Here is an 18,043-nt window from a genome sequence, read left to right on the forward strand (position 1 = left end):
AGACAGGAGAGCCAGCCCCCTCCTTTCCTCTTGTGCCAGTGCTGGGCAGACGCTGGAACCAAATCCCACCATCAGCCCAACCCTTCTCCGTTTATTCTAAGCAGTTCTCTCTGCTACCCAGGCTGCCTCACATCCAAGTCAGACTCTTCCTCCCCGCAGCCCTTTTGCGCGCCAAGACTCCCCAAGGACAAATGCTGCCCGCCACCACCAGCCTCCCCACCCCACCGTCCTTGCCCGCTCTGGAGGGTTCCTTGGGAGCTTTGGCTGGAAGCCTGGGTGTTGCGCCCTGAAGTGGGAGGTGGAGGGTGTGGGGGCAGATGGAGGGGCTACTCCAGCCCCTTGGCGAGGAGATATAGGGAACTCTGTAGCGATAGTGTCGCGGTCACTGGAGCCACTGCAGCATGGTACAGAAACCCGCGGCTGATGCCACTCCGTTAAAAAGGCCACCTCCAGGTCCCCGACCCACCAGGGAAAAACGCTAGATCCCACGGCAGCCGCGCCCCACCCAAACCCTCTCACCCTCCTCCCCTCAACCCCGCCACCTCCCACCCTGCCACCCCTCCATCCACCCGTAACCCCCACCGCTACCCTCGCCAACACACGCACACAGGCGCGATACACACACACAAATACACACACAGGCGCGCACACCCACTCCCAAGAATTCCTCCGAACCGGGACGGTGGTGAAGGGGAGTGGGCGGGAAGGAGATCTCTAGGAGAAGACCGGAGAGAGAGAGTAGGGAGGGGGCGAGCCTGAAGGACAGTCCCGGTGGGTGGGGGGAGTGCGGATGTCCTGAGCGTAGGAGGGGGGCGGAGAGTCACCTGGCGGGACCGAGGCAGACTAGCCTGGGAGCGAGGCGAGCCTAGGCGGGGCGAACGGAGGAGGAGCAGCGGGGCAGGGGCCAAGGTTGGGGGCGGGAACCAGGCGGGGCGGAAGCCTCCGCCCGAACCGCGGCGGGAGCAGGTGGAGCCGCAGCGGGAGTCCTCCCGGCCGAGCGGAGGGAGGCGGTGGCTGGGCCAGGGCCATGGAGCTGCTAAAGCTGAATCGGAGCGCGCAGGGGTCCGGAACCGGGCCGGGGGCTTCCCTGTGCCGCCCGGGGGGGGCCCTCCTCAACAGCAGCGGTGCGGGCAACCTCAGCTGCGAGCCCCCTCGCATCCGCGGAGCCGGGACACGAGGTGGGTGCCCCCCTAAACCCCCTCCACCAGCTCCTCCTTGCTGCACCCCACACTGATAGTGGCCCCCATTGCCTCCTTAAACGCCTACACCATCCCTTCACAGTACTCCCTCTCAGTCCCCAAACAGCTCCCCCGACACTTCTGCCCTCTCCCCTCGCCCCCACCCCCACCCCAAGGCTCAAAAAAACTCCATCACAGCTTCATACCACCTGATAAGATCCCCTTCACGCCCCGGTCTCCGGGCCGCACCCAGAGCTACTGGTCACCCCCAAACACATAACACAGAGACTCCATCTAGACACAGGACGGTCAGGAAGCAAGGACCTCCTCTTGCCTGTCCTCCAGGTCTCTCTTCCTTTTAAATCCAGTTCACAGAGCCACAATAGGGAAGGAAAGAAAGAAAAGAAGGCAAGACTGGGAAAAAAGAAGAGGGCTGGTTGAAAGAAGGAGCACTATGGAAGGCTTACATGGGAAGTTAGAGTTATAATCTCCAGTGTCCCCCACCCCAACCCCCAGCCTTCCCAAAAGAGATCTTCAAACCTGAGTTAGGCTGGACACCAGGGGCTGCTCCCTAGAGCTGCATGTCTCCATTTTACTCCTCCTCAAATCCTCCTGCCTCCCAAGGTAGGAATTCTAATCAAGGCACTGTCCCCTCTCTCTTTCTGTTTTCAAGTCCCTTCCAAGCCCCTTTTCCAACCTGCCTCTCCTGAGGTTTCTTCCTCTTAGAGCCTGACTTCGCCCTTTGTCTCCTATCCCTTGTGCCACCATCTCCCCCCCACCCCCACTGCTTCCACTTACTCAGTCCCCAAAATGACTTTCCCTCCTCCCACAGGCCAACAGCCGCATTTTCTTGATAACCCAGCTCACTATATATTTTTTCTCTTCCTGCACCTTTTCTTTCCTTAAATGTCTTCTGGACACCTACTGTTGTAGCTGGGCTAAATGCTGGGGACACAGGAATGAAAGAGACCCAGTCCAGACCCTCATCTGTCCATAGTCAAGTGCAAAGGGAAGACAAACCAGCGGGAAAATAATAGTCAGCATGAGAAGTCCCAGGAGAGCATCTGAATTGTGGGCACCCAAAGGAGATGGAATCCAAGAACTTCCTAGATGAGGGAGCCCAGGACCTGGGTCTTGAAGTAGGGAGTTCAGTAGGCAGAAAAGAAAGGAGGGGGATTCCAAGAGATGGAACAGTGCTGAGCATAAGGAAATTATTCCATGTTCAAGAAAGGAAAATGAGTATTTGAGTAAATATTTGAGTATTTACCCCCACAAAATAATGTATGTTTTCTCAGACTAGTTGTTACACACTCTCACTTAGATTCTTTCATTCAACAAATATTTATTGAACCAGAGTTAGTGCAAGGCACCAAAATGAACAGTTCCTATTTCATGGAGCTCACAGTTTAGTGGGAGAGACAGACAAGCAGGGAATTGCAGCACAAAGTGGGACTGTGCCTTAGGAAGGCTGTGGGAACAAAGAAAAGGAGTCCTAGCCTAGCCTAGCTTAGCCTTGGGAATCAAAGTTGGCCTCCTGAGGAATAACTGAATAAAAATAAAAAAGACGAGGGAGAGCCAGATACATGAAGGGGCCAGAATGGCCAAAAGCATTCTAAGCAGAGGAACAGTATGATTAAGCTCCCAAAGTTTAAATCGGTGGTACTTCCCTTCAGTGTGTCAGTTTCTGAGAGCCTGAAACACACACCATAAGAGAGGAAAAGGCAACACTCAGGATTAAGACCAGCCTAGAGGGTTTACGAAGAGCTTCACAGACCTGGCTAAGGAGTGTGGATTTTTTTCTAAGATTTTATTTATTTATTTGAGAAAGCAAGCACAAGCTGGGTGGAGGGGCAGAGACTCCCCACTGAGCAGGGAGCCCCATGACTCAGGGGCTGGATCTCAGGACCCTGAAATCATGACCTGAGCCAAACACAGACGCTTTACCCCAAAAGGGATAGAGCCACCCAGGCGCCCCAGGAGAGTAGATTTTTATCCTGAGGGCAATGGCAACTGCTGAAAGGCTCAGTAGTACAGCTTGAATAAGTTCTGTAGTAGAGAGGATAGATTGGAGTAGAAGACATGAAAGGTGGGGGTTGGGGAGACAGTTTAGAAGGCTATTATACTACTCTGGTGAAAGACGATGTGGGCTTAGACTAAGGTATTTGCAGTGGGGATGGAGAGAAGTGGGTGGATTTGAGAGACACTTCTGGAAGTGGAAACAACAGAACATGGTGATTCATTAGAAACGGAGATGGAGGAAGAGGTCAAGGGATGACATCTCGGTCTCTGGCTTGAACAATTGGATGGATGTTGGTGCTATATCATGAGAAAGAGAAGAAAGGGACAGAAACCAGGTTTGAAGGAGAAGATTATAAATTCAATTTGGAATCCACTGAGTTTAAATGCTGGTGATATACCGAGGTGGGATTGGCCAGTGAGCTGTCAAATCTTGTGGTCAGGAACTTAGGGGAGAGGTACCAGCTGGAAATATAGACCTGAAAGGTCTTTGCATATAGGAGGTAATGGAAGGCATGGGAACAGATAAAGTCATACAAAGACTGTGCAGGATGAAAAGAAAAGAGGGCCTAGGGCAGGATCCTGAAGAAGACCAATACTTAAAAACCAGTGAAGGAAGGAGAGAGCCCATGACAAAACCAACAGAGAAACAAGACAAGGAAAAGACTTCAAGCAAGATGGGATAAGTGATGTCAAATGCTGCTGATATAAGTCGAATAAGGACAGAACAGCATCCTTCAGATCCAGTAACAAGGACCTCCTATCAAAGAGGCTTTATGGGTGTTAAGGTCTGGCTACAGTAGGTTGAAGTTTGGGACAATGGGGGAGGGAATTCTGAAAAGTGAACCAGGGTGTGTAGACAAAACTTTCTGAAAGTTTGATAGGGAGAGAGAGGCAAAGAAAAAAATAGGATAGTGCTAGAAATAGCATGGGGTTGAGGAATGGTGTATGGGGTGGGGGAGTTGTCTTCGGGTGTGTGTCTGTACGCGCGTGCGTGCGCGTGCACGCGTGCACAGTAGAGGCAAGAGTCTTTTTTAAATGTTGATGCAGAATGGGCCAAGAGAGAAGAAGACTGAAGGTAGAGCTGAGAGCAGGGATAGTCAACAGTGCAGGGGACCCTGAGAAAGCATAACATGAAATGATTGAGAGCACAGGTGCAAGAATTGGCCTTGCTCATCTGGAGGTTGTTATCCACAGAGTTAGTTGGCTGTTGCCCAGGCAGTCAGAAGTTACCCACAGAGACCATTAGCCTCTCACTCAGATATTATCCCCACAGATGCCTGTTAGCCAGGCTCACTCCAGTGTTACCAGTAGAAATGTAGATTTTACCCACATTAGTCTTTCTTTTCTTTTTTTTTTTTTTTTTTTTTTTTTTGAGATATATTAGAGAGAAAGAGAGTACATAGGCACACAGAGGGAGAGGGGGAGGAAGAAGCAGACTCCCAGCTGAGCAAGGAGCCCGGTGCAGGACTCGATCCCTGGACCATGGGACCATGACCTGAGCGGAAGGCAGACCTTCAGCTGACTAAGTCACCCAGGCGCCCCACCCACATTAGTCTTACCTGTTACCCACACAGACCTGAGTGCTAATGCTCACTCGGGTGCTGCCCACTGAAAAAGAGATGTCACCCACAGTTACCTGAACATTGCCCACGTTATTTAGATGTCACTCATCCACCAAACACACTTGCTTTCGTTTTATCATCCACACATAGATATTGCCTGTGGTCCCCTAAACAACATTTTCCAGATACTACTCATAAAAATCACAGGCGTTACTCTCACGCATTCAGATATTATCCACAAAGACCCAAATGCTACCTGTGTTCGCTCAGGCGCTCAGTTACTGTACTCGGTCAGATTCTTATCTCAGCTAACATCTTAACGTGTTAACATCTCACATCCATACGCACTTAATTATTGCCCACACATACTTGGATATTACTTCTGCTTACTCAGCTGCTACCGTCATCACTTGGATACTCCCCCATTCACATTCAGACCTCTGGATGTAATCCATGTTTCCTGAAGTTGTTATCTACAAAACGAGATGTTATCCACAAACATATCTACAGATACTACTCTCGTTCACTCAAATGTGAGAACTGGCCTTGCTCTTGCTCTTGCTCACCACAGCAGCACCTACACTAACATTGGAACCAATGTTACGACACTTGCTCGGATATTATCTAAACCTACATGTATCCCCCACTCAATCAGGAATTACCTACAGACACCTAGCTGTTACCCTTCTCACACCTTGTCCACAAAAATAGGTATTACTCTCACCCACCCAGGTATTATCTCAAAAATTAAACTGTTACCCAATTTTCACTCTGATATTAACTGCACATCCTTCCACATTATTTCTGCTCCCTAAGTTAGTACCCCATATGCCCAGCTATTATCTACAATCAGATGCTATCCGTGCTCCCACAGACACATGGGTATTACCTTGATGTCTGTGTTCATGGGTGACCAGATCTAACATACCAGTGGAAGGCAGGATTTGAGGCATCAGCACCTTCAGTGTCATTTCTTATAAAGTCCTGATTTTTGTTTTACGGCACATTATCTGGATTTTTGTGCTTATACTTCTCTGCCATCATCTGGACAGAACAAATGCAGATTCCCTAGACCCCAGAAGCAGAAATGAGCTGTCACAGTCTTCTGAGTTCTCTGGCTCAGCAGGACGATGCCCACAGGTCATATCTATAATATTAGATAATAGGCATGATATCTGCCTCTCCCATTCTTTCACCACTACCTTAAGTTGCCAGTTGTTGAAGCCACTGTGATCACTCCTATTCCACCACACAAATGCATAGGGATGCATAAATACAGACAGAAATACACACACAAGTCTTCCTTCCAGTTGCTTTTTTGTCACTTTTGAGAAAACTATTAGACTTTTATTTATTTATGTATGTGTGTATTTAAGTAGGTTCCATGCCCAGCATAGAGCCTAGCACAGGGCTTGAACTCACCACACTGAGATCAAGACCTGAGGTAAAATCAAGAGTTGGATGCTTAACAGAATGAACCACCCAGGCATCCTACTAATAGACTATTTTTAACACAAGTTTCAAGTTTACAGGAAAACTGAATGGAAAGCACAAGGAGTTCTCTCTCTCTCTCTCTCTCTCTCTCTCACACACACACACACACACAATTTCCCCTATTTATAATATTTATATTAAGCCAATACATTTGTTATATTTGATAACCTAATATTGATATATTGGCAACTAAATTCCACAGTGTACATTAGGGGTTTACTCTTTTTGTTATATATTCTGTGGGTTGTTTTTTTAAATATTTTATTTATTTATTTGACAGAGAGAGATCACAAGTGGGCAGAGAGGCAGGCTGAGAGAGAGGGGGAAGCAGGCTCCCCACTGAGCAGAGAGCCGGATGCAGGGCTCAATCCCAGGACCTGGGATCATGACCTGAGCCAAAGGCAGAGGCTTTAACCCACTGAGCCACCCTTGCGCCCCTATTCTATGGGTTTCAACAAATGTGTAATAACATCTAGCTACCATAGTACCATGAAGAATAGTTTCACTGCTCTAAAAATCCTGTGCTCTACCTTTTCACCCCTCCTTCCCCCTCCTCAGACTCCTAGTTCTAAGATTTCTTTTTCACTTCTCCTAATGGTTCAATGGCAAAGACTTGGAGAGATAGCGGTGGCTGGAAGGTGATAGCTGGGAATGCCCAGCAAAACCGCAAAGTGCTGGGCAATTTTACTGGGACTCTAGTTTTCTGGAGAACCACGCAAATTGGGGCCTTCATAAGGGTGGGCATAGTCTCATTTTTCTGCTCCACCAAGTTCAAGGACACACATGGGACACATCAGTTGGATGAATGAATGAGAAAGGTGCTTTCTATACTTTAGAGTGCTATACCAACTTGATTGATTCAAGAATTAGGAGCTGAAGGAGTGTCTGGGTGGCTCATTCATTTAAACGCCCGGCTCTTGATGTCAGCTGAGGTCATGATCTCAGGGTCCTGGGATGAAGCGTGGGCTTTGGGCTCTCTGCTCAGTGGGGAGTCTGCTTAAGGATTCTCTCTCTCCCTCTCCTTCTGTCTCGCCCCCCTTCTTTCTCTCTCTTTCTCTCTCAAATAAATAAACAAATTCTAAAAAAAAAAAAAGAAGAAGAAGAAATAAAGAGAAGAAAGAAAAATAAAAAAGCGAGAACTATTTGAAAAGAGACATCCAGGGAAGAATCTGAGAAAGATGATAGAACTAGAGAGAGTAAGGAAAGGGGTGGGTTGGGGGAAGAAGAGTGCACTGAGAAGAGACACAAAAAGTACGGGATAGACTACCAGCTCTTTTTCTGGGTCCAAGGACCTCTCTGACAGAGCTCTCCCTCATAAATGTTCTTTATTTACACACACACACCCTTCAGATTTGCTACACATAAGCCTTCCTTGCAGAGAGGGTGACATGCGTCTCCCGAGAAACAGAGACAGAGAGAAGAGGGCATGCTGGAGCTTTAGAGGCACAGAGGTGAAGCATGAATGGAGAAAGACAAAGCAGGTGCATTTGTGTGTAAAGTGACAGTTTCATTCAAAATCCATTAGCCAGCATGTGTGAACACCTCCCATATGCAGAAAATATTACTCTAAGTGTCAAGGGTAGGCTGAAGAACAAGATGGGCCCTGCCCCCGTCCTCAAGAAGCTCAGAGTCCAGTGAGGGAGAGTTAAACATAATACAGTGAGCAATGCCACACTGGAGTACAGAGAGGGAGGAAGAGGCACTGAGATTGAGATTTGATTGGGAGGAGGCAGCATTATGAATGACAGAGGGGTGAGGAATTAGTAGGAGGCAGAGCATTTTAGAGATCTGGAGACTCAGCTGCCATTCTAATTCAGCATCTTACTTACCTCTGTGATCTGAGCAAGTAATGTCACTGCTGGGTTCTGTTCAAGGATCTCTTGTAAACAGTGTGCACTGGATGCCTGAAACCATTTCTGAGTAAGTTGGTTATTGTTATGAAAACAGTTTAATTCAGAGCCTATGGCAAGAGTCAATGTATGGGGTTGCAGAAAGGGAGGCTACCCCTCTGGGCCCTTCCTTCCCCACAACCTGAAAGGCTCTGTCTCTGCCCTCTCTCCCTTCCAGCTCTAGTCTCCCTCATGCTGAGGCCATGGGTTTGAATGACTGAGTCCAGTTTAATTCAATTAAATTTCATTTGGGTCTGCTTGGCTGTGATGAATCCATCCCCCAATAGACAATGACACAAATGAATGGGGTCAGCCCTCTGTCTAGCCCAACAACACTAGTGTCACCCCTGTGAGCTCCCACAGCACTTTTTATATTCTTCAACGTCACTCCTTATCACACAGTGTGGCACTTAAATCTGTCTATATATCCAAGTTTCCCTCTAGATCATGGGCTTGCACATGGCAGGGAATTTGTCATGTTCATCTCTTTGTCCCTAGTGCCTAGCATAACGGGAGTCCTCTGTACATGTTTGTTGAGTGAAAATGAATGTTTGGAGATAATTAAAATACAAGGCAGAAAAGAAAAAGCATTCTAATAGATACCTAAGGAACATGAATGGGTTAGAGGAAGGAGAGATTAGCTCCAAATGAGGCATCTAGAAAGGCCTTACAGAAGAGGGGGCCTTTCATCCGAGTCTTGAAGGGCAAGAGCAAATAGGAATTTACCAGATACAGAAAATGAGTTTGTGATGGGGGCTGGTGAAAGAACATTCCAGGCTGAGATCCATGTTAGCGAGGGAGGAAGTCATGAGTGTGCATGAAGCCTTCAAAAAACTGAGTCATCGGGTGGCTTAAGTGGGTGCTTTGCAAGAGGAGACGAGCGGGAGGAAGAGGACAGTTCTCAGAGGATCTGGAAGACGTGCCAGAGGAATGCAGACAGTACAGAGCAGGTGAAGGGGTTTGATTTTTTTGTGTGTTTTTTGTTTGTTTCATTTTTAGACAATAAGGACATGACCTGACCTGTGTTTCAAAAGGTGGTGGGTGGTCAACAGTGCCAAATGCTACAGGGAGATCAAGTAAAATAAGCTGAGAAGAGACCTTTGGATTTGGCAGTTAAATCTTCATGATCTTGGGAAGAAGTGTCCAAATGGTCATGGAGGAGACAGATGGGGCACTGGACTGTACTGGACTGAGGGGTGAATGAGGAGATCCAGATAATCCTTTCAAGAAATTGAGCTGTAAAGAGAAGGGAGATTTTGGAGCAAAGCTTGAGAAGTGACAAACTTTCTCAAGGAGGAGTCAAGCCAATTTCACTAACCCTCAAGGGGTTAGAAGCCTGGAGGATTCAAGTTCACCACCCACCGTGTGGGAGGAGGTGTTCCTGGGAGGCAGAGGGATCTAGATGGGTAGCCCAGGTGGGGATTAAGTGGGCTTGGAGGGTCTGGCTGAGTGAAAGCCAGACTCCCTACTGCCACTTCTCCCTTTTCCTAATCCAGAATTGGAGCTGGCCATTAGGGTCACCCTTTATGCAGTGATCTTTCTGATGAGTGTTGGAGGAAATGTGCTCATCATCGTGGTCTTGGGACTGAGCCGCCGCCTGAGGACTGTCACCAACGCCTTCCTGCTCTCACTGGCAGTCAGCGACCTCCTGCTGGCTGTGGCTTGCATGCCCTTCACCCTCCTGCCCAATCTCATGGGCACGTTCATCTTTGGCACAGTCGTCTGTAAGGCGGTTTCCTACCTCATGGGTAGGTGAGACAACCCCCTGCCCCTCCCTTTCCTAAAGTCCTTGCCATACATAAGGGTCTTTCCCTGTGGGGGCTGAGAAAATCGCACTGGTTGAGTGTGTGACACAAGTTTCCTAAGTGACCCCTTCCTCTTCCCTTGTTTAGGGGTGTCTGTGAGTGTGTCCACACTGAGCCTCGTGGCCATCGCCCTGGAGCGATACAGTGCCATCTGCCGACCACTGCAGGCACGCGTGTGGCAGACGCGTTCCCACGCAGCTCGTGTGATTATAGCCACATGGATGCTCTCTGGACTGCTCATGGTGCCCTACCCAGTGTACACCGCGGTGCAGCCAGCAGGAGCGTCCCGTGTGTTGCAGTGCGTGCATCGCTGGCCCAATGCACGTGTCCGTCAAACCTGGTGAGGGTGCTCATTACCTATTCCTAGGAATTCCCTTCTCCGTCTCCATCAGCTGCTTACTACCAGTCCCCAGAATCCTCCTCAAATACTCCAATTACCTTTCCGCTCCCACCACCCTGATTCCCATTTGGCGCCGCTCTCCAGTTCTCTAGCCCTTCCCAGCAGCACCCCCAAATCTTAGTTCTACCCCAGCCCTAGAATCAATCCCTGGCTCTTCCTCCATCGCTGATTCCAGGTGGACAGATACTGTGTGATGTTCTCTGTCTCCAGGTCGGTACTGCTGCTCCTGCTTCTGTTCTTCGTCCCGGGTGTGGTTATGGCTGTGGCCTACGGACTCATCTCCCGCGAGCTCTACTTAGGGCTTCGCTTTGATGAAGACAGTGACAACGAGAGCCAGAGCCGAGTCCGAAGCCAAGAAGGGCTGCGGAATGGGGCGGGACCAGGTGCGTGAAATCCAGCCACCCACCCCCACCCCCACCCCGTCCCTGTCCTTGGGAAGCAGCGGCGGGGCCTAGACGGGGTGGAGCAGAAAGGAGCCGGAGTAGGCAAAGAGGCTGGAACTAGGGGTCTGGTGGGGGAGGGGCTGGGGCTGGGGCTGGAGGTTGAGAGAACTCAGCCCGAGGCTCTGACCACCATCCTCTGTGCCCAGGTCCCGCCCACCCGACTGGGCGTTGCCGGTCGGGGAATGGGCTGGCTGGCGAGGACGGTGACGGCTGCTACGTGCAGCTTCCGCGCTCCCGGCAGACCCTGGAGCTGTCCGCGCTGACCGCGCCCACTCCAGGGCCAGGATACGGCCCCCGGCCCTACCAGGCCAAGCTGTTGGCTAAGAAGCGCGTGGTGCGGATGTTGCTGGTGATTGTTGTGCTTTTTTTCCTGTGTTGGTTGCCACTGTACAGCGCCAACACGTGGCGTGCCTTCGACAGCTCTGGCGCACACCGCGCACTTTCAGGGGCACCGATCTCTTTCATCCACTTGCTCAGCTACGCCTCAGCCTGTGTCAACCCCCTGGTCTACTGCTTCATGCACCGTCGCTTTCGCCAGGCCTGCCTTGAGACGTGTGCCCGCTGCTGCCCCAGGCCTCCACGCGCCCGCCCCAGGCCTCTTCCCGATGAGGACCCTCCCACCCCTTCCATTGCTTCACTGTCCAGACTGAGCTACACCACCATCAGCACACTAGGGCCTGGCTGAGGCGCAGAGGAGCAGAGGCTGAGGCGGGACACCCCCATTCCTACAAGCAGGGACCCATCCAGACACACAAGAGACACACACCCACTGACACCCAAAAGCATGGACTAATCCCAGTGCGCGTGCACACGCACACACACGCACAGTTGGCTTACCTGACACAAACTAAACTCCCACACAGGAAATTAGGCACACTCTTGATATGGGACTGAGCCTGGCGCACACAAACATGGCACTGACCTTAGACATACACACACACAGCATCCCTAGCAATGGACTATCCGTACTTAGCGGAAACGTAGGGAGACTGGCCTGCCTCTCGTATACACACAGTAATGGCACTGATTCTTTAAGGCTCTGGAGCCGGGCACAGTACCAAGTCCTGAGATGCTCCAGGCTACCCCCAGTTTGACCTCACAGTGCCCTTCCCCATTTCAGCACTGAAAATACCACCCAGCCTAATCTCACACCTCCCTGACCCAACAGATTGTTCTGCACTGAAAAGTCCCTTCATTCCTTTCCAGTTCCATACTATGGCCCTGCCCCTCTTCCCTCACCCAAACTCTTTGAGAAATAAAAATGACTTGGCTTCCTCTTGAACTTCCTTTCTGGACTTTTTCTGGGGGGCAGATGAGGGGCACAGGGTTTTGTAGAATACTCCCTGTCAGGTCCCTCTTCCTGCTGCTCGCTCCTGTGCATGACCACCTGCCAAGAAGCCCATGGTCTGAGGCTCAAGGGGGATGTGGGTATTTTCTCTGGGTCGTCATCCTGGACTCACCTAAACGCCAGTGTCATACACGGTAGCTGGGCGTAGGGGTTGCAGTAGGATATCCATGATATATGATATATATCCTAGCATATTCTCCTGAAGCTGTGCCACTGCGAAGATACTGTATTAATAGATACTTACTCAAATTTAATTGACATGGTATGAGGAAACACTGTATAATAAGCTTTGGTTTATTTGATGTGTGTTTGCAACACCAGCGTTCAGATCATGATAGGTGTACAGAGGTTAAAGAGTGGGACATTTTTTATGCACTCTTCTCTGCGTCAGAATCTGGCTAAGCTTCTGCCTGTGGAAGCACCTTTACTGGCCAGCAACAAAGCGGGGAGGCGGATACTGGATCCAAACAGGAGGAATCCCAGAGCCTGGCCCCCTTTTGATTGTAAGACTGATCCAGCCCCAGAAAGAGGCAAGAGACAGCAACATCATCCCTCCACACACACACACAATGACAGGGAAGAACAGATGCCCTCACCAGAGAACATACATGATAATCAGAAATATGATATGTTAGGAGGCTTTCTTGACACTTCGTCTTGTGACAGATGGGGAAACTGAGACTCAGAGCAGGAAAGAAAGCTGTTCAAGATCATACAATAAATGAGAACAAGGCAGAAAAAATCGTACTGAAGTAGACACTGAGCTAGAGATGGGAAAGAAACCATCAGGAGGCAGACCTAAGTTTTGTGAGGCCTGGCGCTTATAAAACTGGGTGTCTTCCTTTCTTTTTTTTTTTTTTTTATGAAAAAGAATAGAAAATGCTAGGACACTGACCAGGCCTTGGAAGGTGCCTGTGCAGTGAGGAGCCCTGAGATTCAAGGCTCACTGACCTCACAGACAGTACCACCTCCAACTCCTCCCACTAACTAAGCTGGACAAAGGCCCGGTGGAGTGAAGGACAGTGAGAAAGGAGAGTGGTCTTCTGTTTACCAGTGCTGAGGCTGCTCCCATCCATCCTTTCTACAGGGCCCTGGGCTGTAAGAGGCAGGACGCAGGAAGAAAAGGAGGGAGAAAGCGTTCCAAGCTGTCAACGACAACAGTGCTGGTTAAAAATAGAATCCCAGCTGGTCTGACTTGCTGAAGGCAAGATATTGGGCCTTTCTCTCTCATGCCAACTTTTCCAGAGGGTGGAAATAGGGTTGCTCATAGGCTTTGCCACACTCTCAAGGAGATTGCCTTGATGATACTGCTCTACTGTCAGCCCCTCCAGCTGGGGCCTGGGCTCCTGATGACCACCAGATGGCAGTGGGAAGCTCCATGGGGTAGGGCTCCAAGTCCAGCCTCAGCCTGGAGTGTGAGCTGAAGTCCTGTGGCCCAGGGCTAGCCTAGAACCTAGCACAAAAGCACGGCCTGAATAACATGATTTCACACAGTGTGGTGAATAACATGATTTCACACACAGTGTGGCCCTTTGGTCTACAGAATACTTACACATCCATCACCTCCACCCCCCCACCCCCACCCCAGGCCCTGTCTAGTGACCTGATGTGGAATCTCAGGGACTTCCCTTCCATTTTCTATCTCTTGAAATCTGTCAAACATTTCAGATCAATTTAGTATCTGTGTCTCTACAAAGTCCTTTTTGGTCATCCTCACAAAGCTTATCTGTTCCTATAGTACTTACTGTTTTCTCTCTTAAATCATTCATTCGTGTTCCTGCCTGGTTTCTGATACTGGGCTGGGAACAGCGTGATGTGGTGGGAAGATGACAGAGCCTGGGCTGGAAGGTGGGGGTGACAGAGGGGGAGGGTGGGAAATCTAGCACTTCTCGGGGCCATGTGACAGGCATCTTACATACACCAATTCACTTCATTCTCAGACCTCTCCTACAGAATATTTCTCTTAGACAGAAGAGGAGGGTGAAGCTGAGAAAGCTTAGTGGAGTTACATGAGGTCCTGCGCTTGGAATGTGGGCAACACTGAGCTCAGGTGGTGCCTACCTCCAAAACCTTTGCTCTTCCCAGCCATGCTGTGTTGTCTTTGAAGCCTTAAAGACCTGGGTTCCAATGGGCCTGACCTGCCTTTTAAAAGTTGGGTGATTTTGTACAAGTTCTCTCAGTGGCTCAGTCTCAGCTATTAACCAGGGATGATTACATTAACTTCTGTGATATGTGACTTACAGTAAGAAATATACATTCAGTCTTCATCCCCTTTCCTGGCACAGAGCTCCTAAAACCCATGGAATTTCCTAAGTGATGAGAGCCAAAAAGCGCCTGTTGACAAATTAATGTGCTGACTTTCCCAAAGGCCACTTTAAGAATGGGCTGGTTGGGGGCACCTGGGTGGCTCAGTGGGCTAAGCCTCTGCCTTCGGCTCAGGTCATGATCCCAGGGTCCTGGGATCAAGTCCTACATCGGGCTCTCTGCTCAGCAGGGAGCCTGCTTCCCCCTCTCTCTCTGCCTGCCTCTCTGCCTACTCTCTGTCAAATAAATAAATAAAAACTTAAAAAAAAAAAAAAAGAATGGGCTGGTTGCAGTGACATATCTGATATAGGGTTAGTCTCCAAAATCTATAAATCTATAAAGAACTTACGAAACTCAACACCCCAAAAATAAATAATCCAGTTAAGAAATAGGCAGAACGTAGTATCCAAAATCTATAAAGAACTTATCAAACTCAACACCCAAAGAACAAATAATTCAATCAAGAAATGGGCAGAGGACATGAACAGACATTTCTGCAGAGAAGACATCCAAATGGCCAACAGACACATGAAAAAAATGCTCAGCATCACTAGGCATCAAGGAAATACAAATCAAAACCAAAATGAGTTACCACCTCACACCGGTCAGAATGGCTAAAATTAAGAAGTCAGGAAACAACAGGTGTTGGCAAAGTGCGGAGAAAGAGGCATGCTCCTACACTGTTGACGGGAATGCAAGCTAATGCAGCCACTCTGGAAAACAGTATGGAGGTTCCTCAAAAAGTTGAAAATAGAACTACCTATGACCCAGCAATTGCACTACTGGGTATTTACCCTAAAGATACAAACGTAGTGATCTGAGAGGGTACGTGCATGCACCCCAATGTTTATAGCAGCAATGTCCACAATAACCAAACTGTGGAAAGAGCCATGATTTCCATCAACAGATGAATGGATAAAGAAGATATGGTACATATATACAATAGAATATTATGCAGCCATTAAAAAAAACCCACAAAATCATTCCATTTGCAACGACATGGATGGAACTAGAGGCTATTATGTTAAGTATGGAGGTTCCTCAAAAAGTTAAAAATAGAACTACCCTATGATCCAGCAATGCATTACTAGGTATTTATCCAAAGGATACAAAATTCTGATTTGAAGGGGCAGACGCACCCTGATGTTTATAGCAGTATTATCAACAATAGTTAAATTATAGAAAAAGCCCAAATGTCCATCAACTGATGAATGGATAAAGAAGTGGTATACACACACACACTATATATATATATACATATATATGTATACATATATATACATACGCATACACACACATATACACGTATGTATACTTATGTGTATATATACATATGTGTATATATGTGTATGTATATATCTGTAACAGAATATTACTCAGCCACCAAAAAGAATAAAATCTTGCCATTGTAATGATGTAGATAGAACTAGAGGGTATTATGCTAAGTGAAATCAGTCAGATAAAGACAAACCATATGATCTCATTCATATGTGGAATTTAAGAAACAAAACAGATGAACATAGGGAAGGAGAAAAAAAAGAGAGAGAGGGAAGCAAACCACAGGAGACTCTTTTTTTTTTTTAAAGATTTTACTTATTTATTTGACAGAGAGAGATCACAAGGAGGCAGAGAGGCAGGCGGAGAGAGAGGGGGAAGCAGGTTCTCCACTGAGCAGAGAACCCTATGTGGGGCTCCATCCCAGGACGCTGAGATCATGACCTGAGCCGAAGGCAGAGGCTTAACCCACTGAGCCACCCAGGCGCCCCCCCACAGGAGACTCTTAACTAGAAAACAAACAGAACCGATCAGAGGGAAGTGGGTGGGCTAAATGGGTGAGGAGCATTAAGGAGGGCACTTGTGCTGAGCACTGGGTGTATGTAAGTGATGAATATGTAAGTGATGAATCACTAAATTCTACACCTAAAACCAATTTTATCATGTATGTTAACTAACTAGAAGTTAAACATGGGGGGAAAAATAAAGATTGGACTGGTTGCCAAAAGAACCAATCAGGTGATTGGGGGTTAGAATTTTCAGCCCTACTCTCTAAGCCTCAGGGAGAGGAGGTAGGCTGGAAATTCAGTTCCAGCACCAATGGCCAATGGATTAATCAATTATGCCTACATAATGAGGTCTCCGTAGAAACCAAAGGACAAGCTTTGGACAGCTTCCAGGTTGGTGAACACATGGAGATTGGGGATGGTGGCATGGAAGACTTGGAGAGGACATGGAAGTTCTGTGCTCTTTGCCCAGACCTTTCCCTATGCATCTCTTTCATCTGGCTATTCCTGGGTTATATTGTTTTATAATAAGCTGGTAATCTAGTAAGTAAAATGTCTCTCTTGAGTTCTGTGAATGCTCTGGCAAATTAATTGAATCCAAGGAAGGGATTCTGGAACCTCCAATCTATAGCCAGTTAGTCAGAAGCACAGGTGACAAGTTGGACTTAAAATTGGCATCTGAAGTAAGGGGACCACTGCATGACTAAGCCCTTAATCTGTGGGATCTGACACTATCTCTAGGTAGATAATGTCAGGATTGAGTTAAGTTGTAAGGACATCTAGCTGGTATCAGAGTATTGCTTATTGGTGTGGGGAAAAAAATACAAGGTAATTAGTGTCAGAATCATAACTCACACTGCCATTTACATAATTACATTTATGCCAGTTACATAAAACAATGCTCAAAGTGCTTATCATTGTAGCAGGCATATAGCATAAGAAGGGATAGACTCAAGATTGCTTTAAGACCAACATGCAGGAGTAGCACCAGGAAATAAGTTCCTCTACAGAGGACACCCCCAACTCAGGGGAGCAGAATGCTGCATCCAATAAGCTTGGGACCTGCTAAGAGATGGTATTAGAATGTGATAGACTCAGAATTAGAATCCTGATCTGCCTGACCCCAAAGCCCATGCTCTTTTCACTACACATCCTGACTCTGATCTCCCAGAGAGATCATTCAGGGCTGGAGAACTGGGAGCAATTGGGAGTCACTCTGGATTCTTCTCAGGGTTCAAAGTAGAAAAACAGGTAAGTCTATAATTCTGCAGACCTGGATCCTTCAGCAAGCCCCACTTCTGGAATTACCATTTCTGGAGGATAGCCCCTGAAGATTCACTTCCCCAAAACAAGAGGGGCAACTGTTCTGAAAATCTTACCCCCCTCAAACCTTCCAAGAAAGCAGGTTTCCTGGCTAAGTCTCAGATATGGGGTCTAACCAGAGAAGAGGAAGCATCGCAGTGAACATGAACAAAGGAGGACGTTAGGCCAAAAGCTGACCCCTTTCATAGTCAACTCAAGCCAGGGTCTTGGTTAGTCAGGTCTGACTTGTGAGAAGCAAGAGATGTTTTATGGAAAGACTTTGTTCCTTCAAGTTATTTCTGGGAGAGGACAAATGAGAAGGTAGGAAAGCAAGTAAAAAGTTGAGGAAGAAAGTGGGTCCCAGCTGGGGTCAAAACTTTGTTGCTGGGATATAATACCTAAAAGAGAGAACTTCTGGGAATGGTACCTCTTATTGTAGATTATAGCAGTGTTCCTTTAGCTGTGTACTGTTCTCTGAGGCTTATTCCCTATCTGTCAACCTAAGGAGGCACTTGGTC

The 18,043-nt window shown here is 48.1% G+C and overlaps 1 protein-coding gene across 2 annotated transcripts; it reads left to right on the forward strand.

Moving 5' to 3' along the window:
• Positions 1 to 791: 791 nt before the first annotated feature.
• CCKBR (cholecystokinin B receptor) lies at positions 792 to 12,066 on the forward strand. 2 transcript variants are annotated; one of them, XM_047691293.1, is made up of 5 exons: positions 795 to 1,178; positions 9,639 to 9,890; positions 10,035 to 10,287; positions 10,558 to 10,730; positions 10,937 to 12,066. In XM_047691293.1, exons 1-5 carry the CDS (start codon positions 1,028 to 1,030, stop codon positions 11,473 to 11,475), a joined length of 1,368 nt encoding a protein of 455 aa, XP_047547249.1. In that variant the 5' UTR covers positions 795 to 1,027; the 3' UTR covers positions 11,476 to 12,066. The 2 variants fall into 2 exon arrangements, with proteins under 2 accessions (XP_047547250.1, XP_047547249.1); XM_047691294.1 differs by lacking the exon at positions 9,639 to 9,890 and having other exon boundaries at positions 792 to 1,178.
• The last annotated feature ends 5,977 nt before the right edge of the window (positions 12,067 to 18,043 follow it).

The sequence above is a fragment of the Lutra lutra genome, chromosome 10 (genome assembly GCF_902655055.1).
Source record: "Lutra lutra chromosome 10, mLutLut1.2, whole genome shotgun sequence".
NCBI lineage: Eukaryota > Metazoa > Chordata > Mammalia > Carnivora > Mustelidae > Lutra > Lutra lutra.

Bases quoted from the DNA above. Each gene is read 5' to 3' on its own strand.
- CCKBR (XM_047691293.1), top strand. From the start codon at position 1,028: ATGGAGCTGCTAAAGCTGAATCGGAGCGCGCAGGGGTCCGGAACCGGG. The intron at 10,288-10,557 runs GTGAGGGTGCTC...CTCTGTCTCCAG, and splicing joins GCACGTGTCCGTCAAACCTG to GTCGGTACTGCTGCTCCTGC. The intron at 10,731-10,936 runs GTGCGTGAAATC...CTCTGTGCCCAG, and splicing joins GCGGAATGGGGCGGGACCAG to GTCCCGCCCACCCGACTGGG.